At 41.7% G+C, this 26131-nt stretch overlaps 1 protein-coding gene across 2 annotated transcripts; it reads left to right on the forward strand.

Moving 5' to 3' along the window:
• Positions 1-681: 681 nt before the first annotated feature.
• Positions 682-25095, forward strand: LOC100835188 (probable protein transport Sec1a). 2 transcript variants are annotated; one of them, XM_003562251.4, is made up of 21 exons: positions 683-1149; positions 2914-2969; positions 4171-4252; positions 4764-4842; positions 6468-6518; positions 6609-6705; positions 6816-6848; positions 8386-8514; positions 11403-11594; positions 11701-11784; positions 11881-11979; positions 12051-12124; positions 12599-12695; positions 20755-20880; positions 20962-21057; positions 21256-21369; positions 21455-21532; positions 22245-22444; positions 23093-23183; positions 24530-24619; positions 24695-25095. In XM_003562251.4, the coding sequence occupies exons 1-21, from the start codon at positions 1080-1082 to the stop codon at positions 24746-24748; spliced, it is 1992 nt and encodes a 663-aa protein (XP_003562299.1). In that variant the 5' UTR covers positions 683-1079; the 3' UTR covers positions 24749-25095. The 2 variants fall into 2 exon arrangements, with proteins under 2 accessions (XP_014752822.1, XP_003562299.1); XM_014897336.2 differs by lacking the exons at positions 24530-24619; positions 24695-25095 and having other exon boundaries at positions 682-1149; positions 23035-23151.
• Positions 25096-26131: the final 1036 nt, after the last annotated feature.

Raw genomic sequence — 26131 nt, forward strand, 5'->3', positions numbered from 1 at the left:
GTCGTCGAAGAAGTCCAGCTCTGCCTACTTTCTTTTGGCGCAAGGAATTGCTCCCTGTTCGGTGTCATTGGAGCGGGAGGGGTTCCGCTCTAGCGGTGGTAGTTTGTTTCTTCGGTTCCGCTTTGTGTGTGCTCGTTGTCAGGATTTCTCACACGGTTTTTCAAGAATAAGTCGGGGCATTTTATCGATTTTTAGGCTTGGTTTTTTTTTTCATAAACGGGATCCCTGCAATTCTTTCGTCTAATCGACCGATGGATATTCTTTCGTCAACGGATATCGACCGTCTTGGGCTAAAAGAAAAGCCAACAAATGTATACAATCCTCTACTCCGCTATAAGCAGTAAACAACAAGTTTGCACAGGCCTTGAGTATTGATCAGTGACAACATTTCATTGGTTCGAGCAAGTCGAACAAAGTAAATTGACAAACAACATTTCAGTACTAGGTTCTCTGTTCTTAAAATTTTATCGTGGTTCTAATTCAAATCTGCGAACGGAACGAATATAGTCTGTCGCCAGAACACTGATTGGGCACCGAGAACGTTCGGTACTTCGGTAGAGCGAAGACTATCTACATGGACGGCTAGTAGCAATTTGATATCATCGGACGGACCGGAGGACTCCCCGGCGTCCCCGCACAGTAAGAGACCGACGTGGTCGTCTTTCCGCTTGGATTCTCCGTTTACTCAATCCCCCTTCCTTCTCTGTCTTTCACCACGACTTTTCAACTCGCCTCCCGCCTGCAGCCGCCGGCCGCCCGCCGCACCGGTTCCCCTCCCGATCCCGAGGTGGCGTCGCCTCCTCCCGCCTAGCCGCTGTGTACTTTCTCTTCCTTTTCCTTCCCGAGCCGCCGCCGAGCGCCCCACCCCCCTCGCTCGTCTTCCTCGTCGCACACGACTGACACCAGCAACGCAAGCGCCGGCGGCGGCTGATCTCCCCTTCGTTTCTCTCGCTCCCCACCGTTTCTCCTCCCCAAACCCCACGAACCTATTCTGCCCTTTAGCTCTCCGTTTCATCTCCTTGATCTCCCGAATTCGTAAGCGAGGCAAAAAAAAGGACAGAGCGAGATCTCCCGGCGTCATGTCGTTGGACTCAGATTCCTCGTCGCAGGGCGGTGACAACCGGAGCTTCCGCCAGATCACACGAGACCGTAACTACTCTCTGCCCATCTCCCTGTTCCGGTTTAGATTACTTGCTGCTGTTGTTTGGGTTGAACCGCTGGATCTGGTAAAATTGCTTGTGGACTTGGAGAAATCAACACGGTCGTGCAAACTTGGTTGTTTAGTGCTTCTAGCGGAGTAGAGGATTGTACATAGTTGTTGGCCTTTTACTTTAGGTCTTCAATGCTGCATTGCCGTTGAACTTGCTGAATTTCTTGGTTGAGCATGCATTTCTCTGATGTATGGAGATCTTGTCTAATGGAGTGAGGGGCAAGCTAATGAACTGCACAATCTGTACTTCCCTTGCTTTTCTGGTAGTAGTCAAACCATTTGGCAAGATTTACTAAGTGGTGATATATGGTTGCACTAACGTAGGGCATACCCAGTGCCGAAAGACCAATATTGTAGGGTATGTGGAAGGGAATTTTTATTCAGCCTTTCCCTTGCATTTTTTTGACAAGTAGGCTGATTCGAACCCAGGACCTCTAAGATACTCTACCACATTGCACCATGCTTGCCCTTCACGGTTGCACTGATGTAACTGACAATTTTTTTACGTCAGGGGTTTCCAGTTTAGTCTGTCATACTTGTGTTGCTTTAGGAAAAAAGTCACATTCTTGATTGTTTTGATATATGTCATGTAGAATTCATTTACCGAAGCAAGTGCAGAATGACACATTATGACTATTTCTGCTTGACCGTTAGCTTACGTGGAATTCATTTACTGAAGCAATTGCAGAATGATGCATGACGATCATTTCTTCTTCAGCGTGCATTTAGAAGTTGAAAATATGTAGATATATCTAGTTTTTATTCACCCACAAGGGGGAAGGAGGTAGATATGGGCATTCCACATGGGAGCTATGTGCAGGAAAGCAGCAGTGGGAAGGACAACCCAAGTTTAAGGTGGGTGAAGGAGGAGATGGTGGCAGCAGAGTGGATCACCGATCTTGGTCTGTTGCCAGTACTTGCCACCAACGCTCGGCCCTGCTGTGATGGTGGACAGGAAGATGTTGGCCTTGGCGTGGAATTGGCTGGTGGAGGCTGCAATGGATGCGGCATTCGCAAACCTAGACCCAACCCCACTTATATTGCTCTGGATTACTAAGTGTTGAGCTGTTTGAGTTGTTTCCAACTTGTAGAACAATGTCCAGCGAGGTGCTACTCTGCTGCACCTGCACCTAGACCTTGGCGGGATCAGCCTAGGGCGGCTAGATGGCCAGCACATTTATCTACCCTAACCCTTGCTTCCATGTTCACCGTCACCTCTACCTGTCAGCTCCTCACCTCAGCTTCTACTTGCTGCTGGCCTCTGCCTTGTTTTTTATTCTCTTGTGGCTTCTCTGCTCCAGTTGACCGCCTAACAGAGATGTTTATGGTGGTGAACACCTAAAAGGCCACCTAGTCTGATGTTTACTTCACTGATCTTGTCGTTTTCTATATTGTATTGAAACAATCATGCATTGTCGGTGTCGCAACCACTTTGGCCATAATAAGAAAGGAAACACCCTCTCATATTGTTGATAGCCGCAGGATACAATTTTCCTGTGGATGATCACCGCTTAAAATTCTGCTATAATAAACATCTTACTATTTTATGATTTTTAAAATCATAGTTACAATTTGCTCGCAGCGTCATGTATTGTCTATTCTTTCTATGCCTGATTGTGCATTTGTTGGTACACCTTTAGGACATATCGGGGCTGTTCAATATTTGTCATTCAATGGTTTAAATTTTGTGACCATATATGCAGGTTTATTATTTGAAATGCTCAGATCAACTAGGAAGGATTCGAAATCAGCATGGAAGGTATCCTTTTCCATTTGACATGTTAAGCTATCTTCGCCATACTTATCATTGATTTATATTTTAGTAACTATAACTACAACTACAACTACACCTTAATATTGTTTACTTTTTGTTATTTCTGTGGTCATTATTCTAGGTAAAATAATTTAATTTCATTATTTCTCAGGTTTCTGATGTCATTTGCTTTTTTTAATCAAATTTGGCCCTTATTCCTCAAACGGATGGCTTAGATACACAAGTAATTCATTAAAAAATTAGTCTCTTGTCGTGGTTCAAATGGGAAAAATGATAGGTAGCGCCCTCAAGTATTTATGACTTTGTCAACATCAACCAAACTTTGCTTGAAATCCAAAGACTGAACGAACTGCTTAAAATACAAACTGGCACTTAATACAATTTTTCTATGTCTAAAGTTGATAATTTCCGATGGATTGCTGTGAAGTTTGAACACGGTATGAAGTCTATATGATGGGAATTTTTACCATATGTCAATTATTACAACGTGCAGCCTTTATGCACAGAGTGCCCCATGCCCTCTTTCCATATTAAGGGCCAGTTTCCCCGAAATATTTCATGGATGCAGAAGTATCATTTGCCACACACACCTAAGAATTAAAGTAGTGTTTTGTGCACTATTCGTATGCAGCCGTGTGCTGCTTATCATTTTACCCTCTATACACCAGATACGTTTGGCATTGATAACTTGCAGGTAGAGAAATTCGACATCTGTGGTTTTTTATTTAGCATTTTGAAACCATGCATGATGTAATTTTCACAAACAGGGTATGGGCGCCCATTGGCACCAAAATTATATTCCAATACAACTATTCATATGTATTGTATAATAATTATTGTAGATATGTTGATGCATAGATGTGTACCTTTATAGTAAGTTCCACATCCATGGTTTTATTATTTAGCATTTTGAAACCATGCATGATGTAATTTTCGCAAACAGGGCATGGGCACCCATTGGCACCAAAATCATATTCCAATACAACTATTCATATGTGCTGTATAATAATTATTGTAGATATGTTGATGTATACATACATGTGTTACATACATATCCTGATATTTGCCTATGATTTTGATAACATCTAGTTGTTGTACCACATTGACACATTGTTATGTTCATTGTCTAGTAAATACCTTACCTGTGTTGTACCTTATGCATAATTGTTTCTGATCACACTTCTAGGTTCTTATCATGGATAAGTTTACAGTGAAGATAATGTCATACTCATGTAAGATGGCAGATATTACAGAGGAAGGAGTTTCATGTAAGTAGGCATATGTTTTTTTTTCTTGCTGTGAATTTATTTTATATTGAAAAGACAAATATTTGTTTCTTTTTTGCTTCTTCGATAGTAGGGTAGCGTATTGAATTCCGCTTAAATAACCCCCGAGGCCCCAAGATGGTTGAGGTGGTTTTGCCTCCATGGTAGGTGCATGGCCGAGGATGTGGCATGTGGTGTCTATGTGTTTGCCTCGTCATATACAAAGCTTGAAAAAAAGCCTGGAAACATGACTTTGCCTTTCTAAGATATGTTTCTCAAAATGTCAGATAGATTCAAAATATGGTCAAATTTCTGGTTTTGATTATTTTTTACCATATTTTGATCCTGAATTGTCACATGCCCGTTCTTATCAGTTATTTTGAGCTTGCATCTCAAAACCTTTGGGTTCCTTCAAAATGTTATTTCTTGAAACATTTTTCACTGTACATGCATCTTTCATTAGATGCAACTTCTGTCATCTAAAATGGTCTAAGGAAAGATAGTTCTTTTCCAGTGGTTGAAGATTTATACAAACGGAGGCAGCCATTGCCTTCACTGGATGCTATATATTTCATCCAACCAACTAAAGAAAAGTAAGTTCCTAAGGCATTTATGTTGCTTGAAGTAATTTTTGTTGGGTACAATCTCTTTCTATTCAAAGTTCCAACACAGACCATATATATTTAACTCCAGAAAATGTTGGCAAGTTAGTTTTAGGGTCTATTAGGGTAGTAGTTTTATCATATTCAGTCCGAGCGCATACACTTTTAAGTCCACAATGAAGACCAGTTGGAATTCTTACTTTTATTTATTCTAGAATTGACTCCTAATACAGAATCAGATTGTGCCGCACCACCTTCAAAATTACAATTACCGCAAATTAGAAAAAGAAGTCCATTTTTACCCCCTCTCTACTTATTGCGAAGTCCAAAAAACACCCTAAATTTCAATACCTGGCAAAAAACACCCCTCAACTCTGAAACCCGGTCACCCGACCCCCGAGGGCTGTTTTGGCTAGCTGTTTTAGTTCAAAGCATGCCACAGTGGCGAGCTTGACTCCCTTGACCGTCACCTAAGCTGCCATGGTGGACCAACTGAAGGCGGTTTAATATGGCGAGTAGAAAGGACACAAAAGGGTGCTTTGGTTGGAGGTCAAGGAGGGATGGGACATGAGTGGCCATGGATGGCATGGATAGGGATATCCTTTTTCTTGTTTGCTTGTGTGATTTGGATTAGCCGGTTTTAGGGAGGGAGGGTGCAGCATCGCTCCAAGTATCACTGGGAGCATAGCCTATCTACACCACTCCTATTCTTCCATAAAATTGTATACTAAATAAGCTTCACATATTGCCAAATTATTGTTTAATCTGTGCATAGTTGGCGTCTAATCATCAGCAACATGATGGTCTGACAAGACGATACTCCATGCTGCCCTTGTAAACTAAAGTGCAAATGGTACAAGAAATTCTAAAATATAGATATCTCAAGATATAATCCGCCGTGGGTCAAAGTCAGAATGGATCTTGGCCACAATGCAGTCAGATCCAGAGCAAAGGTCAAATGACACTGGCCCTGAAATGTCCTAAGTTTGCCAGTGAGCATGGTGCTTGAGGCCATTTTGCACACATGCAAGTGCGCATAGGCATCAGCTTGTGGGTTGCAGCAACAAGAACGCAGTGCTCCTCATCATGCACACTTACGGGCTGGCAACTGATACACGACTAACTAGCTGTGCAACGCGAGACATTATCGAGGCGTGGGTATGTTGCCATGAGCCCATGAGCTAGAGGATCCGTCAAGGTTTTTAGTCTTGTGCATCTTAGGGCCTGGTTGGACTGTGCTGTGCTGAACTTATTTTATAATTCTCTGTGAAAAAATAAACACGGAAGCAGGAATAAGTTGGTTAACCAAACAATAAAATAGGCAAAAGCAGGTGGAACAAACGGGTTTTTTGCATATTTGCCACACCTGTACGTGTAAATATTTGTGCCTATGGCCTAATGGAAATAAAAGTCATTTCCTCATATCAGCCATCCTAGTTACCCCTTATTTTTTGTTTTGAGCTGTTTGCTTCTGCCTTCTGTGTTTCTTAAATTTAGTTTTTTTTCCCTTGCAGCAAACTAGCTTTTTGACAAAGCATCTCGTGATCATAGTTTCACTTTGAATTTTTTTTCACGCGTGATTCTAATCTCTAACAATCCTTTTGTTATGGTTGCAGCATCGTTATGTTCCTCTCTGACATGTCAGGAAGAAGCCCATTGTACAAGAAGTACGCATGAAACAAACATAAACTGCCACCCACATCTTTTATGTACAGTTGGTGGTTTATTTATTGACACAACTGTTGCTCGTGTTGTAGGGCTTTTGTATTTTTCAGTTCTCCCATACAGAAAGACTTAGTTGCTCAAATAAAGAAAGATTCAAGTGTATTACCTCGTATTGGTGCACTTAGTGAGGTTACATTAGCTCTCCTTTTCTTTCTGTTTCATGATCGAGTGTTTTAAAGACAAAAAAAAGTGTTCCTGTTGTTTATTCACTATTTTTTTTTTCTTCTCGGCATTTCCAGATGAATTTGGAGTACATTCCTATTGAATCCCAGGTATCATAGTTCTAAAAGATCATGGTTTCAGTTACAATTTGTTGCCATGATACACATTCTGGAAACAGTTTTTAATACATAATTTTAGATATGTATTAGTATTACATACATAATTGACCCATCTAATGAATTTACAGCGAACACTGGTCTGATTCGAGGCCTCGCATTTGCTCTTGATGTCATGAAATTCTCACAAATAAAATGGGGAAATATTGCTGTGTAAATTATGATGGAATTTGATTAGGATAGCTCATCTGCTCATGTATTTTCCTTTTTGATTTTTATATCCTGCTTTGTAAGTTTATAGACCATTAAATCAGTGGTCCATTATGAAATGATCCGTAAGCATATCTCTTGATGGGTTTATGAGTTTTTGACTAATTGTTCTAGCGCTAAATGTTGTTATGGCATGGTTGTCCTTGTCGGTATCAAGATCTTGAATAAGTTGGGGATGCTCTGACAAAATTGCTACTCGGTAGGATTGAACCATATAACCTAAGATCCTAACCAAATTCTACTAGCGGTACATTTTCCTAAAGTTTTCCATATATTAAGTGTATTCCAAAAGTCTTGATTTAAAAATTGGTATTCCAATGAAATACGTGTTGTTGTTAGGCGAACTTGTAAGTATTGTAGACTGTTGATATCATTAGATGATATGGTGAACTTTGCACTTGAAAAGACGTATGCCAGTAATTATTTATAGTTATATACTTTGACCGGTAGAGTAGGATAGGATGCTATGTATATTTCATCTGTAATCTTGCAAGTTTTTTTGTGCTAAATTCGTAAGAGTATTAGGATTATACAGAATGAAGATCCTAATTTGGATCGAATAAGTTCACTGGGTCTAAGATCGTAGATGGTAGATATGTGTTTACATGGTGTTATTCGCATCGCCACTCCCCCAGTGTACATGCATATACCAGTCTGCGTTGGTCATTAGCAATTCATGGTGCACTTTAAAAGTAGAATCGTGGGACTTTCAGACTCCATTTAACATTCTGACAATTTTGGTTTCCAGCTAGATTGGTTATACTTATACTAGGTTGAAGTCACTCAAAGATTTAGTGCAAATTTGAATATTGTGATTGCATGACTAGGATTCCAGGAGTTTCACCAACGTTCAACTTTGATCAGTTCTGAACAGTAGCAAATGACTACTATCTAACTTTTTAATCGCTCCCTGTTAATTATTAACTATTTTGTACAACAGGCACAAGTTTATGCAGATTATGTTATGTACTACTCCCTCCATTCCATAACACAACGTATATAGATTTTTCTCATTTGTTCCATAATACACCTCATTTTCTCTTGGTACCCGCACCCGGCCAATAACTGCTCACATCCATTTATTATTAACCCAATATGAGTGGTCAGGCACTAGAAACGAGAGCTGCCTTGATCCAAGTGCACAAATCTATATGAGGTGTATTTTGGAATGGAGGGAGTATATATTAAATATATTCTTAATGTGAGAGCATGTTGGCACCTAAGCTGCCAAATATTTATAGCAATTCCTTTTGTCTGGCAGGGTTTCGTGACTGACCATGAAAGGGCATTAGAGGAGCTTTTCTGTGAGAGTGCAGAAGGCTTTAACAAATACAATGCTTGTTTGAATGCAATGGCTACTCGTATATCTACAGTATTTGCATCAATGAGGGTATGTATATATTATTTATATAATATAAGTGCAACTGATTTAGTACATAATAAGTGCAACTGATTTAGTACATACTTGTGAAATCTTCTGTGGCTTGAATCTTTGTGCATTTCCCTTCAATCTTTGTACCACATCTAGGAAGGTTGTGAGAAATTACGGAACCAACCAGGGTGAGTTTTGCCCATCTTCCTTTCTTGATATACCAACAAAAGTGACTCTAGAATTGAAAAGGGCCAACCACGTCAATCTGGGTCTGTACCTAGGTGACGCATGACTTCACCTGGGTCGACCCATTTTTTTTCATTGCGCTGCCATTGCATGCAAAGCAAGATGCTGGCCATTACCAGCAGCAACTTGGTGGATTGATGCTCCTTTCTCCCAACATGAGACCCAGATGGGAAACAATGAGACTACATGTTGTGCTGGTACAGCAAGATGCTTTGTCGCCAGCCTAGGCACAAGTCCAAGTCCTTCCAGTATGTTCCTTTCCGCGTCTCTGCTGTCAGCCTCCACACCCATATTATGATCTTCACAATCAACTCTCAGCGCCCCTGACACAAAGTCTCCCTAATTATTCAATACTCACTATTGTGCCCTCCTATGAAAGTGCATTAGTTGCTCATAATGTTAGGAATAGCAACTTGTGTATTCCATGGGGCTCTAGGCCAATATATATAGGACGCAGCTCACCGTGACCGTAGTGCATACAGTGTGGGAGCTATGCGAGCAGGAGTACATACTCTGTGTCAGGCAACATGCATGCATGCAGAATGGGAAAAAGATTTCACAATTCTTTCCAAACATCAAACGTATAAAATGCTTCATGTGTCAAACTTTATTCAATCTACGATCCATCTTCATCCTGTATGGGTATGTTCCAAAGACTTTTTTCCGCCTTAAAAGTTAGCTTTGTTTCCATGAGAGCTTTGGAACTGGATCCCGTGTGGCTATGTTCTGATGATTTTGTTTTTCGCCTTAAAAGTTACCGCCCAGTAAGTTATGAAGTGGCCACCATAATGGTACAAAAGTTACCACATGTCTGTTTGCTTGGTTAGTTTAAAACATTAAATGGTGTGCGTTTTTGTCCTATATGTGTCAGCCGTGAAGTCTTCAACATTTGGAACACTAAGTTATAGTGAGGTGCTCCAACATGGATTCCTATTGTAGCTCTCGTTTTATAAAAGTTATAATAGTAGAGGTGACGTATAAGCTATAAGTTTAGTAAAAAAAAAGTTACCTCCATACTACTATACTAATGCATCTACTAGACTGTCCCGTAATAGGTGCCACCATGATGGTAATGTACTTACCAGATTGCATGATACGTTGTTAAAAAATATGGTGTTCATGATGTTTAGAAAATAATTACTATCGTAGTAATGATGTAGTTATCATGCGGATGGCATATGTACCATACCATTTGGTGAAAACTTACCTGGTGATGTACTTACCATAGTGGTTATTATTAGTTACCACCATTATGATGATATGTCAAAAATACCAAAGTGGGATCTAACTTTGAAACCCTCGTTGATACAAAGACAATAGTGGAAACAGATTATGAATCGTATAGACAGTTTAAGCTACAAAATATTTTGAATTCCGCAAAATGAGCTTTTAATCCACTGATGTTATCCTGTGTGTATTTTCTTGTTTGCACTTAACAGTTCCATCTTTTCTGTGTGTTCTCCTAGCAAATTCAGAAATTGCATGCAGCTACCACTGCAAAGTGCAAGCCAATCAGAACTGGTCGTGCAGGCAAGAATAATTACGACCAGTGCGCAATATGATGGATGTACATAATACATGTACATGTGTTGCATAAGGATACATAAAACAGCTATAGGGTGCGTTCTTTTCAGCTTTTAGGACCGGCTTCTCCTAGAAGTTGCCCTCACCTAGCTTCCTGGAGAAGCGGCATCACAAATTTAGCTAGACTTTCAAAGTAGTTTAGGCCAAACTAGTTTGGTAACCTAATGAAATTTAGGTGGCGGCTTCTCCAGGAAGCTGGGGGAGGGCAGCTTCCCAGAGAAGCCGGTCCAGGAAGCCGAAAAGAACTGGCCCATAATACATATCTAATACATAGCACAAAACTTACTTAGCACTCCCAGTCTATTGTAAGGGCAACCAACACATGCTTATGAAACAGTAACAGGGGTGTGATGAAGGAATCCATGGCACCCATAGTAGGGCAAGCAGCTGACTGTAGCGCGAATGCCATGATACATGACACTAGGAAGACATTACCATTCTTTGGTGACATGTTATTAATTAATTCTGGATAGTCGATGGTGAAGGAAACAATGCTTGGAATGGAGTCTGAGATGAGATTGCAGTTTCAGAGGTCAACGCTGGCCTACTAGATAGAGCTTTGTTAGGACAAGAGCATGGAAATCAGCACTCACTCCTGGTTGCAGCAGCTCAGATTCAGATGGTGGATGGTCCCACATCAGCCTTACCTATCAGCTTGTAGATGGGTTGGGCCACGAACAAAACACAGCATCTGTTGGCCCAACCCATGGCCACAGTTTGCTTTCCTAGTCTTTGTGGACTAGATCCTGGGTCTTCCCAACCTCGCACATGGACCAATACTTGAAATAAGCAACTTATGATGAATCGAAAAATTATGCAGTGAAATAAAAACAGATAGTCTTGCTGGCAATTAATGGACTGAAAATAAAGGGAAAGGAACAGAAGATGTGATGATGCTCAGGTGATGTTTTGGGTCCTTAGACTGCGTACTGTGATAACTTTGTTATGATCATCATTTCTTTACATATTTGTTTTCCTTCAGCTTTGAACAAGTACTCATATGCTTGACCTGTGTCCGACTTGGCATAAAGCAACTGTTAGCTTATTATTTACATGTATTGTTCTATAAACTATAGGAATTTCCCCGTGTGCACTACCGTGTTGCCAAGACAATTGATGCTTCTACAATGACAACACTAAGGGACATGGTGCCCACAAAGATTGCTGCTGGTGTGTGGAATTATCTCTCCAAATATAAGACGTCGATTCCTGAATTTCCTCAGACAGAAACTTGTGAACTGCTCATTGTAGACCGTTCAGTAGATCAGGTACATCATAAACATACATGTATATCTGACTTCAATTCCGAAACTAGTGCAACGTGCAATGTGATGCTATTTATTCTGCTGGTTCATCATTTTGTTGATACCACAGATTGCACCAATTATTCATGAATGGACTTATGATGCCATGTGCCATGATCTACTATGCATGGATGGCAACAAGTATGTACATGAGGTGAGCATGCAATCCACTCTGTAGCTTTTTAATGTGGATTTCTGTTCTGTAGTTTCCTTCGATGGTAATCAGAGCCTTATTTGTTACTTAAAACAGATTCCGAGTAAAAATGGTTCAGCCTCGGAGAAAAAGGAGGTCCTGTTAGACGATCATGATCCAGTTTGGCTTGAACTTCGACATGCTCATATAGCAGATGTGAGTTTACTTCTCAGTCCATTTTTCTATGTGGGTATTGTTCGATAGCTAGTGAACTATCATAATTTCAGGCAAGTGAAAGGCTGCATGATAAGATGACACATTTCGTCTCGAAAAATAAAGCTGCCCAACTACACCAAGCAAGGTTCGTTTGTTGTTTCAAACCAAGTACGGAACTAGTTCTGATGACTCTGTTAGTCAAAATATGTTCAAATTGGTGCCATTCTTCACATGAAAATGGAAAATGTGCCCTTTTGTCATTCTGAGAAAGCATATCTTGGACTATCTTTACATAAACTAAAGCTTAATATTGTATTAGGTTGATTAGTGACAACTCATTAGTAACAGCACAAAAAATGTTTGAAATCAACCTATCTGGTCACCTGTACTGTTCTCATAACTGAAAGCCAAGCAAGTACTGTAGTTCCAATATGATTGCATCAGAGAGGACATACGGTTTTTGAGTTTATCTGAAAACTAATTAGAAGTAACAAAGTAATTAATTCTAGCTTTCTAATTATTGATTCACTTTTGTTCCTTAAGCTTATTGGATTAGTCCATTTTGTTTGTTTTATACTTGACCTGCCTTAGTGCTGATTGCTTGCTGTTTAATTATCAGAACTGGAGGAGAGCTATCAACTAGAGACTTGCAAAAAATGGTTCAAGCTCTTCCACAGTACAGTGATCAAATTGACAAGCTTTCTCTGCATGTCGAGGTTGGTTGTTATATTGTCCTTGATTTTTATGATTTGTTGTTCTAAACAGAAAACAATGCATGTGAATTTTCATTTAGAAGTACTCCCTCCGATCCTAAATTGTTGTCGGAATATTACATGTATCTAGACACTTTTTAAGAATAGATACATCCATATTCGGGCAAATTTGAGACAAGAATTTAGGATCGGAGGGAGTATTACTTTGTGGTTCTCCTATTCCAGAATGGTGTAAGGTGCCCTAATTTTGTAATTCCATGTAAATTTAGTATCTTTTAACCCAACAGTACTCCCTTATTCATTAGGAAGTTACTACAAAAGAATGATGTTAGTACTATTTCTTCATAAAAAAGTTTTTACAAAATAACTTGACGAGGCACTTAAACCAACAAAGGTGGCAATAAATTTTTTTATGTCATGGGCATGGCACGATAAGGGCCCTTGGGCCTATTCAAGTAACTCGGGACACAAGGGGCATTGGCACTGGCAGCTGCACATCAATGGCTTGGAAGGAGGAAACTGGGAATAGATCAGTCACTTCATGCTTAGTTGGAAATATAAGAAAGGACCTCCTTATATATAGGTGATAAATCCTAAGGAGTACATGATAGAGATTAATTTCTAAAGTTAGCAACCAATGACCATAATCCTTAACTCACAGCTGGATGGACTTGGCTGTGTGCTATTGGCAAGAATATCCTAGCCAACATCCATAGTTCAGTGTGGGTGGTGTTGCACCCAATAGGATTTGCCTTTGCCAAGCTTATGGAAAGGCACCAGTGGCAGCGACCTGTTTACGGCGGATTCACTGTGTGGGCACCCAGGGCACGTGCCCGGTCTCCGCCGTGCCTCCTATAAGAGCTTCGACAAGCTCTTGTAGCCGATGGATCTCTCAAGAACGGGGTGTGCCCCCGAAAGCGAAGAGATCAATCATGTTTTTGGGCCCAGACAGCCTCCTCTTCTCTTAATATCTGAAGCTGGGCTTAATTTTTCCTGAGCCTGTTAGGGTGTTACCTCTGCCCGGTTCTCCCTTGGGTCTTGGGCCTGATGGTTAAGTCATCAGGTCAACATCCCAGTTGGCCTGGCTATCGATCATAGGCCGATCGATCGATCTGCCTCTGCGACTAGCCTCCTCGGCTTGTTCGATTCCAAGCGAGAGCTAGATAACTCTTTTACTCTGTATTCTTGATTTCTTTTCCCCTCTTTTTTCTCCCAAAATCCTAATCCCCAAATCGAAAAATCCCCAATTACCCCAATTCTGCTTAGGCGCGGCAAGCCGATGAGGGCAGTGCACAGATGGCGGGTAGCTTAGGCCGGGCTGCTCCTCCGGCGGACAGGTACGGCAAACGCTAGCGCAGGCATGACATCAACTTCGGCAGCCGTGTGCCCAGGCTTCGACGAAGCGCTAGCTCCGCCTATGACTGCACCTCCCCTGCTGCCAAGTTGGATGCTACGCAGGAGCCCCAGCTTGGGGTAGGACTTAAGCACCGTGATGTTCTCAGGAATGCCGAGACCCAGTGGAACCGGGCTAAAACTATTTCGGGATTGTATCCCTTGTCGCTTGGTGGATGGTGAAACATGGGCCAACTATACAGCCCACTAACTGTCCAGCACTTAACAGTCCAATAATTACTCCCATGAGTCTCGCGAGCTATCCTGAAACATTGGCTTGATACCAAGTTATTACAAGCGTGGCAGGATAAGGGCCCTTAGGCCTATTTGAGGTAACCCTGGAACCCGAGAGGCGCAACAGCACCTCGGCGGCAGATGGCACCAAACATAGAGACCAGGAGAAACAAGATTGGTGAACAGATTGGAATCATTTTTTGTAATTCCAAATGACAACATAGAACATTATAATATATATAGAAGATTGTAGAGCCTAGAGGACAGACACAAATTCCCTAAAGATAACAATTCATCATCCTAAATGGAAGCACCAATGCCTCAGATAGCAAGTAATGATCCTAATACTTAATTTTCAGGACTGACTGAGCTTAAACTGAGTAATCTGTTCCTTTCTGATTTGGAAGAGTAGCGACCGTCATGCGTTCACCTCCATCTTAGCTGGTTTTTGCACTCTAGGTAGCAGCACATTATAACCAACAGTATCCAACCGTGCAGGTACTCGACCAAAGCTTGCACAATTAAAGAGGCCTTGATGTCCAAAATCCATCTCTCTGGTGGATTTCCTCTTGCAAAGTTCTGACTTCACTCGATTTTCAATTTGGCCAATGAGCATCGGAGCAATCTCCATGACCGAATGTCAATTAATCCACCATTCTGTCTATAATGGAGTCAGGCGGCAGAGTTGTTTTGGAGTTCTAGTGTTGAATTTCCACAAAGATTTTGTGGGTCACATCTATTTAACTAAAGCCTCCTAACCTCGAAGAGCAATGTTCAAGTGATGAAGATTATAAACGCTGAGACCACCAAGGCATTTTTGCATCCGAAATTTCTTCTGTGTAAATTTACAGCGACCACCCCTTTGCCTCTTCCTTTGCAGATGAACCCTATACTGACCTTGTCGATGCCCACAATCGTCTTCTTGGACAAGCCCGGGGACATCATCTAGTAGATTAGCATATTCATAACACCATCTGCGCAATCACCAGTTTACCACTTCTCGTGAATCAGATTGTCTTCCACGCGAGTACGCTACCACTTTTATGCACCAACAGTTGCAGGTCAGACGCCGGTTGGCAGTGAACAGTAATAGGAGGACTAGTACACATAAGAAATACTAGTCACCAGGCCATCAACATAGAAGGGTGTTAGGCAAGGTGACCCTTTATCGCCTCTGCTCTTCCGGTTCAATAATATAAGGCAAATTAGGCGACCCAGCTTCATTATGATTTTCGTCTGCGGCATGGCATATTTGGAGACAGCATGACGACCTCATCTTCAATATGGATCCCTCTTCTTGCAGCCTTTGGTTTTCTAGTTTTAAGCAAGAGTTGTTGAGCCATAAGTTTAGTCTTAAGGAGGTAGGGGGGGGGGGGGGCAGCCTTGCTTTGCTGGCTTCTGTTGATTAGGGGTGTAACTAAATGTGTTTTAGTGTGCCCAGGTTCTTTTGAGTCCTTGTGTATTTCTCTGGTGTCTTGGGAGTTTTCACCCTGTTGTATATGTCGTGAATATTTTGTTTTATCAATATATTTTACTATTGGAGCCTCTCCTAAGAGAGAGGACCAGCCGCTCCTGCTCTGGACTGCATTTCATCAGTTGGCTGAGCAATAGGTGAAGTTTGTGCATGCCAATGGCTTGACTAAAGTATTCGATGTTTGAGTTACAATGTCGTCGGCAAACATAAATGTGGGCTGCTGGATGCCTCTTCTTGCCAGCAGGTTGAGGATACGCTTGTTGGCACTTTGCGATAAGATGATTTAGAGTGTCCAGGACTGCCTCTTTGGCAATAGATCTTGTCGAACATGAATATTGTTCGTTTTCTTGTGTATTATGTCTGGTCCAGCTCATCTATTTTTGCTGATATTTCTTGAGTGAACTTTTTTTGTTCTCTGCAATTTGGAACTGATTGACAATTCAGGGACAGAGAGTAACTTCTAATCAAAATCTTTTAGATGTTCATGTTTTTTTTCTTTTTCTTTGAATGATCGATGGAATTCAGGGACATAGAGCAAGTTGCTAACTGAAGCAACAATTTATGTAAAGTGGAGAGATTTTTGTTGCTAACTGGAATTCTTTGAACTTACTAACTGAAACTGTGGTGATCCCTAGACCCACAAGGGTCAAATCACATTGTGAACTGTACTAGTCCCTGGATCAATTGTTAGTACACATAGTTCGAAGATGAATATCACAACTCACATCATTATTACATTGTTTGAAACAAATAATATCCAGAGTATGTCCGAATCACTTTGTGAACTGTACTAGTCCCTGGATCAATTGTTAGTACATACAGTTCCAAGATGAATATCACAACTCACATATTATTACATTGTTTGAAACAAATAATATCCAGAGTATAATTTATTACAAGTGGAAGTTCCAAATAGAAAATGAAATGAAGAGTCCACCAATGTTCCATGCTTATTGTGTGTAGAGTCGCGACCCTGTGTTTAACTCATTTTCAAGCATTTTCTTCTGCACATGACAGATGCAGATAAGTACATTGAATGTACTCACAAATCACACCCAAAGGGTTTAAAAGAATGCAAGGACATGCTTAAGGATAGTTCCTAGATAGGCTTCTAAGGTTTCTTTTGAAAAAACAGCGGGTTTGGATTTTAAATTACTCATACTACATTTTCCTTTGAAAACGCTGTTTCTACATTTTACAGAATATAGTTTTGAAAATGTAATTATGTACTCTGGTTCATAATACTGACACTCACAGAGCATCCCTTTCTCAAGTGCTAGTACACACAGTTTCAAGATGAAATGCCAATAACACATGTCATTTTATTAATGATAAACAATAATCCAGAGTACAAAATGTCATTTCACAGTGGAAGTCTTCAAATGACATAACAAATGGAAGATTGAGCCCATCAACGCCACCGAGTATAGACCCATGACCAGACGCGTTCCTTTCTTCAAGCGTCTTCATCTGCACATGACAGGCAGATAGGTACATTGAATGTACTCGCTAATATATACCAATGTGGTTTGGAGAAATGCAAATACATGCGTAAGGATAAGTCCTAAATAAGCTTCTAGGGTTTATTGTCCAAAATGCCAGTTCTTAGATTTTGAAACACATAGTACTTTGAAAATTTTAACTATGTAGTTTTATCAAAATTGTTTTTGAAAACTAATATGTCAAGTGGAGTCTGCACCACAAGACGTCGTCAGTTACCATACCGGACTCCTGAACGACTCTATACAACTTTCCCTTTTTCCAAACCTGCCGTTTGTTTCCATCCCGGACTCCTGAGGAACCACGGGTCAAAACAGTTTTTGGTTTTTGAAAACAAAACTTAAAAGATCTCCACCTTCTCTAGATTTAGTAGCCCAAATCCACCGGTAACCAGGGGCATGGCTAATTGATTAGATTGACACTCTTGAGAGGTTACACTTTCCCCACTTGACACAGATCCCCGAGTCACCTCACGACAAACGTGCGCAACGGGAAAAGGATTGTGACGAAGCCTTTCACTAGCAGCCCCCTATACTTAGTCCTAACACCGCTCGCCCCAAATGATCATACTGCTGCCCCTATCCAAATGATGAAACCAAAGTAAGGGTTCCCCACTAGGTACTAAACCAAGCCAGAGCCATAAAAGCAAGTGGTTGTACATGTAAACTTTTGGGTTCCATTGGAAAAGAGTTGAACTTTGTTACTGGACGGTGGTCCCATCAAAATCCTGAGTCTGTCCCCACATACGCGACTCAGGGCCTCTTGTATAGCTCGGTTAGGCCCTGTCTTCCAATCGTCGGTGACGACCGTGAACACAATGTCAGCCGTAGTGGGGTGAACTTGGCGGCCTTGTACCTTCCCGGTAATCGTCCATTGGCCGTGTCCATTGACGCGCATCGATCCACGGAACTCAGTGGCTGGCAGGCGGAGGAACTTGGTGGTGTGGAATAACTGCTCTTCAAACGAACGGTTCTCTGGCTAGTCTGATGAAAGTCGGTGTAGGCGTCCATCTTAATTTTGAAAAGACGCTTACACCGACTTTGACCAAACTAGCCAGGGAAACCATCTGTTTTCAAGAGCAGCTGTTCCACGCCACCAAATTCGTCCACCTACCAGCGCCTTACTTCTGTGGATCGATGGACGTCAACAGACACGGCCACTGGACGATTATCGGGAAGGTTCGAGGCCGCCAAGATCACTCCATCACGGCTGACATTGTGTTCATGGTCGTTGCCAACGACTAGGAGACTGGGCCTGGCCAAGTCATACAGGTGGCCCTCAGTCGCGTATGCGGGGACAGACTCAGGATTTTTGTGGGTACCGCCATCCGGTAACAATAAGTTTGACTCTTTTCCAACGGAAACCAAAAGCTTACATGTACAACCACTTGCTATTATGGCTCTGGCTTGATTTAGTAACTAGTGGGAAACCCTTTGGTACCGTCATTTGGAGAGGGACAACAGCATGATCATTGGGGGCGGGCAGTGCTAGGACTAAGTATAGAGGGCTGCTAGTGAAAGGCTTCGTCACAATCCTTTCCCGTTGCGCACGTTTGTCGTGAGGTGCCTCGGGGACCGATTGTGTCAAGTGGGGAAAATGTACAAACCTCTCGAGATTGTCAGTCTAATCGATTAGCCATGCCCCTGCTTACCGGCCAATTTGGGCTACTAAATCTGGAGAAGTTGGAGATCTTCTAAGTTCTGTTTTCAAAAACCAAAAATCAAGATTGTCAGGAGTCTGAGATGGTAACTGACGACGTGTTGTGGTGCAGACGCCATTTGACATATTAGTTTTAAAAAACAATACTGATAAGACTATAGAGTTAGATTTTTTCAAAAAAGGACTGAGCATTTCAAAATCTAAAAACTGACAGTTTGCAAAAGAAACCCTAGAAGCTTATTTGGGACTTATCCTTAAGCATGCATTTGCAATTTTCCTAACCACACTGGTATATATTTGCGAGTACATTCAATGTACTTATCTGCATCCGTCATGTGCAAATGAAGACGCTTCAAGAATGGAACACGTAGGTTCACGGGTCTATACTCAAAAAGTTGGTGGCATTGATGGACTCGATATTCAATTTGTTATGTCATTTTAACACTTCCGCTGTAAAATAAGATTTTGTACCCTGGATTATTCTTTGTCATTAAAAATGACATGTGTTATTGGTATTTCATCTTGAACTGTGTGTACTAGCAAATGATCCTGGGACTAGTATAGAATAGACAGAGATTCCGGATCCTTACGGGTATGGGTCGCCACAGAAACAATGATAGATAAATTCTTTTTGGTTGATGTTTACTAGAAGTAATTCCATTTTACCCCCCTGAACTGTTGGCGAAGTCCAAATTACCCCCTGAACTTTCAAAACCGTTCAACTGGGCACCCTCCGCTGTTTCAAACATGGTTCTTTAGCTTGTGGCTGCCATGTTGGTGGGTTTACCGCGAAGACCACCGTCTCCGTGTCCATGCTGGCCGAAGCGGCTGTTATATGCCCGCGTGGGCGCTCTGACAACTGATCCCCACCATCGCCACCCATCCGCAGCAGCAGCGCCATTGCCTCCCGTTCTCGCTCTTATTGTCTGCCACCTCCGTGGCAGCACTGAAGACGCTGCCGCCTTCGATGTCAGGCTGCATCCGGTACTCTGGTGAGGTAGGAGGGTCCATCATCTCCTTGCTCCGCGATCGAACTCAAGCTTCTCGAGTGGCAGGAGAGTGTGGGATTTTCTCTTCTGCGCTGTTGAACAGAAGAGGTGGCAGCACAGAAACAGTTGCAGAGAGAGTGACTGAGTGGCTCAGAACGGAGAGAGAGAAGCGAGAAAAGGGTTAACCCGACAGTGCGGCAACCTCAAGCAAAGAGCCGAGGGGGTCCAGGTGAACGGTTTTGAAAGTTCAGGGGTGTTTTGTGTCCAGTTTTTAGAGTTCAGGGGGTGATTTGGACTTCGCCAGCAGTTCAGGGGGTAAAATGGACTTGTTCTGTTTACTACTACCTCCTTTCAAGTTTGACCAAGTTCATAGAACAATCTTCCAACATTTACAACTCCAAATTAGTTTTATTAAATCCATCATTATATATATTTTCATAGTATACTTATTTGATATTCTAGATCTTAGTAGATTTTTCTATAAACTTGGTCAAACCTGAAGAAGTTTGATTTAGAACAATCTTATATTTAGGAACGGAGGGAGTATTTGTTTCATGTTGGAGGAGATGATCATAGCACAGTGTAGATGTCAAACAGTGTGCTGACAAACTTTTGAAAAATAACATGTACTGCAAAAAAGCTAGCCAAACAGTTAGCTCCAGATGTACTAACTTTGTACTAAATCTCCGACACTTATTATGGATCGGAGGGAGAAGTTACTACACAAGTACTCTTTGACTTGTAAACTTTTTGTTTATTGTTTGGAGTGTAGAAATAATAACTATGTTTCTGTTTATATTCATTTTCTGTACAGATTGCAGGAAAACTCAATAGCATAATAAGGGAACAATGTCTTCGAGATGTTGGACAGCTAGAGCAAGATCTTGTGTTTGGTGATGCCGGGACAAAAGAATTAATCAATTTTTTGAGGACACAATTGGTAACTTGATATTTGAACAACATAGACTAACATATTTGCTTCTTTGGACATTATATTTAGATGTTTACTGACTCAATGCAGGGTGTAAGTCGTGAAAATAAGTTGCGTTTGCTGATGATTTATGCAGCAATCAACCCAGAAAAGTTTGAAAGTGATAAGGGCACAAAATTGATGCAGGTAAGTCATAGTTAGAATCAGCTTGAGATATTTTATTGCCTGTAGACAGATATATTCGTTGAATTTCTGGTCTGTAACTGTGTTTACGTAGTTTTCTGTACAAAACCTGTAGTTTTTGGAACTCCTCCAATTATCTCATGCTGATTCTATCAATGATCAGTTGGCCTGGAACCTTAAAGATATTATGCTCGTTGATAGTTGGCAGGATTATCCGCTGACGACATGATTGCTGTGAATAATATGCGTTCGTTATGTTCTGATACAAAAAAGCCCTCAGGAGGAGGCTTTACACTGAAATTTGATGTTCACAAGGTAAAAGATCTAGGTTCCATGGTAACTTGTTTGTGTAAGTAATTTGAATGTCAAAAGTTTGTTCATCTGTTCGTCTTGTAAACAGAAAAAACATGGATACAGAAAAGAGCGAACAGGGGAAGAGTCAGCATGGGCGCTGTCCCGATTTTATCCAGTTCTAGAGGTATGTACTTAATTTTTTTATCAGATTCTAGAGGTATCCAATTAAAACTATATTTTTCTATTGGCGCAAGCATGTTTATATCTATCTATTTATCTTCATACACTTTTTTTTCGTTTAGAAGCTCTTATTTATTCAGTCTTACCGTTGACGTGCTGGTTTCATCTACATTTTATTACAATGTTTTCTTCATGTAGAAGTTCTTACTCATGCACTACTGTTAACATGCTGGTTTCATCTAGACCTGCCCGTTGAGCTGTATCTGATGAAATATGCTGACAATCATATATGCTCAACTGTTCTGTACATCCCTGCATTGTGATGTTAGCCTCTCAATTGATCATGTTTTTTCTTGGGGCTGTTAATATTGTTGACATTGTGATATCCATTTTAGTACCATTGCAAAGGATCAACTAACCCATATTTTGTAGTCCTTAACAGATACACGTAGGAATTAAGATTTTTTTATGTAGTGTTTGATGAAATTTCAAAATATTGTTTTGTCCATTTGGACAAAGATGTCACCAGTGCAGAGTATCCAATATTGCACCACACCGCTAGTTTATTTCACAGATCTCAGGCTTTTTTTTTTATCTTTAAGATTCTTCTGGGATTCCTTTCAAAAGCTCATCAGCGCACACATTGAATATGTTTACTTTATGCAGTATTGCTTTCGTTCTTTGGTATGTAAGATGAGGAACTTCTTGTTTGTCAGGAATTAATTGAGAAGCTCAGCAAGGGTGAATTGCCAAAAGATGAATATAACTGCATGAATGACCCTAGTCCCAGTTTCCATGGATTACCAACGACCACTACCAGCAGCTCAGCCCGCACAAGCCCAGCTCACTCGATGAGATCTAGAAGGACGGGTGGCTCATGGGCTAGGCCTCGTGGTTCTGATGATGGATATTCAAGGTCAGTGTCGAATACCATCTATTACAATCTTTTCCTAACTATCTGGAAGTCTGATACATGTCGTCTTCGCCATGGATTGAGTACTGTTTATGTTTGTGTGAATATACAGAATTTCTCCTCCTGTATGTTCACTTGCCATAGAGTTTAAAGGGATCTCTTTGATTACTGAGATCACCAAACAATCTCTGCCATTGTGGCACCAAACCACTGCGTCCAGAATAGGCGAAAATGCACATGTGGTACTATCTCCACAAACAGAGTATTTAGGCCAAATGGGACTTAAAATCTTTATGCTAAGTAAAAAACAGGACATTTAGGTCCTTCTAGCCAGAGTGGTGTTTTAATTTGATTCTTTCAGTTTTTGAGTTTTGACTAACAACTAATTCATGATGCATGCTGCGGACATAGTGAAATTGCCTGGGCATTTGCTACTATTGTATGCTGCATGCGAGTGATTAGGACATTAGGTCATATCAGTACAGCTTGGTGTACATAACCGATCGTATTTAGGAATTTGGAAATGTTTGTCCAGAACTCCAGATTATGTGCAATATATTATGACCAAATAAAATCCTGTTTGAAAGTAGCAGGTTTTTCTATGTGACTGTCGGCATGCGTTATCTACTTCACGATGTGAGAATTTTGCAGTGATTCGGTATTGAAGCATGCATCTAGTGATTTCAAAAAGCGGGGCCAGCGAATATTTGTTTTTGTCATTGGTGGTGCTACTCGATCAGAGGTATGTCAGTACCTTTATCTTACATGCATGCTACTCTTTATTAATTTTGTGGCTTTCATGTATGATTTTTGATTGCCGAGTAAAATGCACCGTTAGCCATCTAACTTATGTTGACCGTTTAATCTAGTCCTCATCTTGGAAACTGCACGTATGGTGCAATACATCCTATACGGCCTGAACATAGGTATTTCGCTCAAGTGGCAAGAATCTGACACACAGGACCCACTTGTTGACATGCTCATGATGATGACAGTGAATTGCAGTACAAACCCCCTCATCCCCCCACTCAAACGGTCAAACCCATCCCTGTCCCCTTCATCCTCCACCTCCACCTCTTCCCTCTTCTCTGGCCTCCACCTCCACCCATCCCCACCTCTCCGTCTCCACCATGCTAAAGCTCCCCATGGTGACCACCTCCCTGCCTAGCGGGCATGGCCTGCTATGCCGCCGCGTCGCCCCGGATCACGCCGTCGCCTTACACTGCCAGTGTTGCCGGATGCCAGCTCTGGCACCATTGCTGTCGTGGGCGCGCTCTCGAACACCTGGCGGAGCGGGAAGCCATCATAGGATTCGGCAGCGGCGACAAATGCTTGCGCATCGTGCTGCACCGACTTCATCTCGACCCGGTTGGCATCTGCCATGGGCGTGCCTCGCCGTTCACGGAATCATCCAGGACACCCACGACTATAAAAAAGCCACTAGTTTCCTAAAGGCCTAACAACAGCAAAGAACAGCCTGGCCTGTTCCTTTTCCTTGGGCAATCCAACAACCGAAGGGACTTGATCGATCAAACACAGAAGGCAATTTTGATTGATCGATTGTTTCTCTCCTGGCTTCAAGTGCCGCTGCGCGGCAGGACATCTTCCCGTCGTTAGAGGCAGCGCCATGACGGCTTCTAGTTGCCAGAGATTTTCCAATTCCGTGTATTTTGGTTCACACGCACACCGATCTACGAATACAGGGTTAGTTCTTTGCTTGTCTTCTTTAATTTGTTTAAATTGGCGCCCTGAAAACTATGGAAGCAGAAACTATATATCTAAGAGGCTAGGTTTTTTAAATTTCGATGCTTCTAGTAGATGAACTGTATTTGAAAGTCTGATAACTCCGATGAGCATTATTGGAGATTGAGGAGTAAATTGAACGGTCAACACAAGTTTGATAACGAACTGTGCATTTTACCCTTGATGGCCTCACCTTAGGCATGCATGGCAAAAATAAAATGTGGCAAATGTTGGCAACCTTAGTATACCAACCAAACATGCCCTTACCCTAGTCATTCTGAAAATGCTCACTTCTCTACTGACATTCTAATCTGCACGTTGTAACAAATAATATGCATTTTCCAGTTACGTGCTGCACACAAGCTTACATCCAAGCTGAAGCGGGAGGTCATCCTTGGTTCATCCAGCCTTGATGATCCACCCCAGTTCATCACAGTAAGTAGTATTGTTGTTTATCTCGTGTTCAATATGCAAATACCTAGCAGGGTTGATCAAGTATATTGTCTGCAGAAACTGAAGATGATGTCAGCTGAAGAGTTGACATTGGACGATCTTCAGATATAAAAAAAAATAACGGACATGGACTCTGGCTCCATCAGGAATTTCTCCTTGTACTTATTTTAGTATTTTCTTTGTGATCGTTAGGTCTAGTTATGAGCTAATTGCATTAACCACAGGCTATCGATGCATTAACCACAGGCAGTCCTGTATCATATTCATTTTAGTAGGGAGTGTATTCTCTACACCGGCTACTCATAATTGAATGAATGTACATAACAGTGGCCGGCAACTGTAACTATGTGATTTTATTTTTGGTTGGGCTGGTGGTTGGTTTGTTATCTCCACTTAATGAGAAATGTTGTATGTTTGTGACCCAAGTAACATGCACACGCCTGTGAGTTTTCCTGGTATTATAAATGGAATGATCTACATTATTCCATTTCAAGATGGATGCAAAGGGCCATTTTCATAGGTATGTTGTCGACGAATAAACATTGCCAGGCAAATGTGACGCAGTATCAGAGGAGACGAAGGCTAGCCAAGAAAAGACGAGGGGCCCCCGCAAAAAAAGTCGTTTAACAATACGGATTTTATAAGGGATACGATTAACATCGGTAGGCCGCGCGCGGCACCGTCCGATTGATCGCAGCGTGTGCCTCCGCGTGCGTCCGTTCGCAGCCTCCCGCAGGCGTCCAATCGATCGGGTCCGCACATCCGTGTAGAGTTCGCTTGACCGATCGCAGCGTACCGCGCGTGCAAGTGCACGTAGATCTACACATTCATTAGTTTACATGTGTGCACCTTATGTGTGGAACTGTGACATAGATCTCCTGCGTTCTTCACTTGCTCCCGTATGTGTAGTCTAACTTCGTAAGTATCACACGCCCGGCGTCCCATTGCCTCGTATGAACCATTTGCAACATTGATCTCTTGGAACATAAAAAGTCCCACATGTAGTATTCCGTTCCAACATTGGTCTCTCGCAACATAAAAGAATCTCGTATGAAGCATGTGCAGCATCGAAAACTTATTGCAACATTGGTTCCTCGCAACACAAAAAATCTCACATGTTGTATTTCGTCGCAACATTGGTCTCTCGCAACATTAAAAATCTCGTATGAATGATTTGCAGCATTGAAAATTTATCGCGACATTGGTCCCTCGCAACAAAAAACCCCACGTGATGTATTTCGTCACAACATTGGTCTCGCAACAATTTAAAAAATCTCGTATGAACCGTGGTCATTAGCAGCAAGAAGCTACGTTGAATGCCTGCCTCCAACGTGGGAGCACAAATCCATCAAACGGCAGTAAGCACAACGATCCAACGGCCAGCAGGGCGGCCGATCATTGCGTTTCAACCGCCCGGCCGACGCCTAGCGCGGGCCATTTTATAACGGGAGAACTGCGGTGCACGCATGCATGCAGGTCTAGAGAAAAGAAACA

The sequence above is a fragment of the Brachypodium distachyon genome, chromosome 1, assembly GCF_000005505.3.
Source record: "Brachypodium distachyon strain Bd21 chromosome 1, Brachypodium_distachyon_v3.0, whole genome shotgun sequence".
Taxonomy (NCBI): domain Eukaryota; kingdom Viridiplantae; phylum Streptophyta; class Magnoliopsida; order Poales; family Poaceae; genus Brachypodium; species Brachypodium distachyon.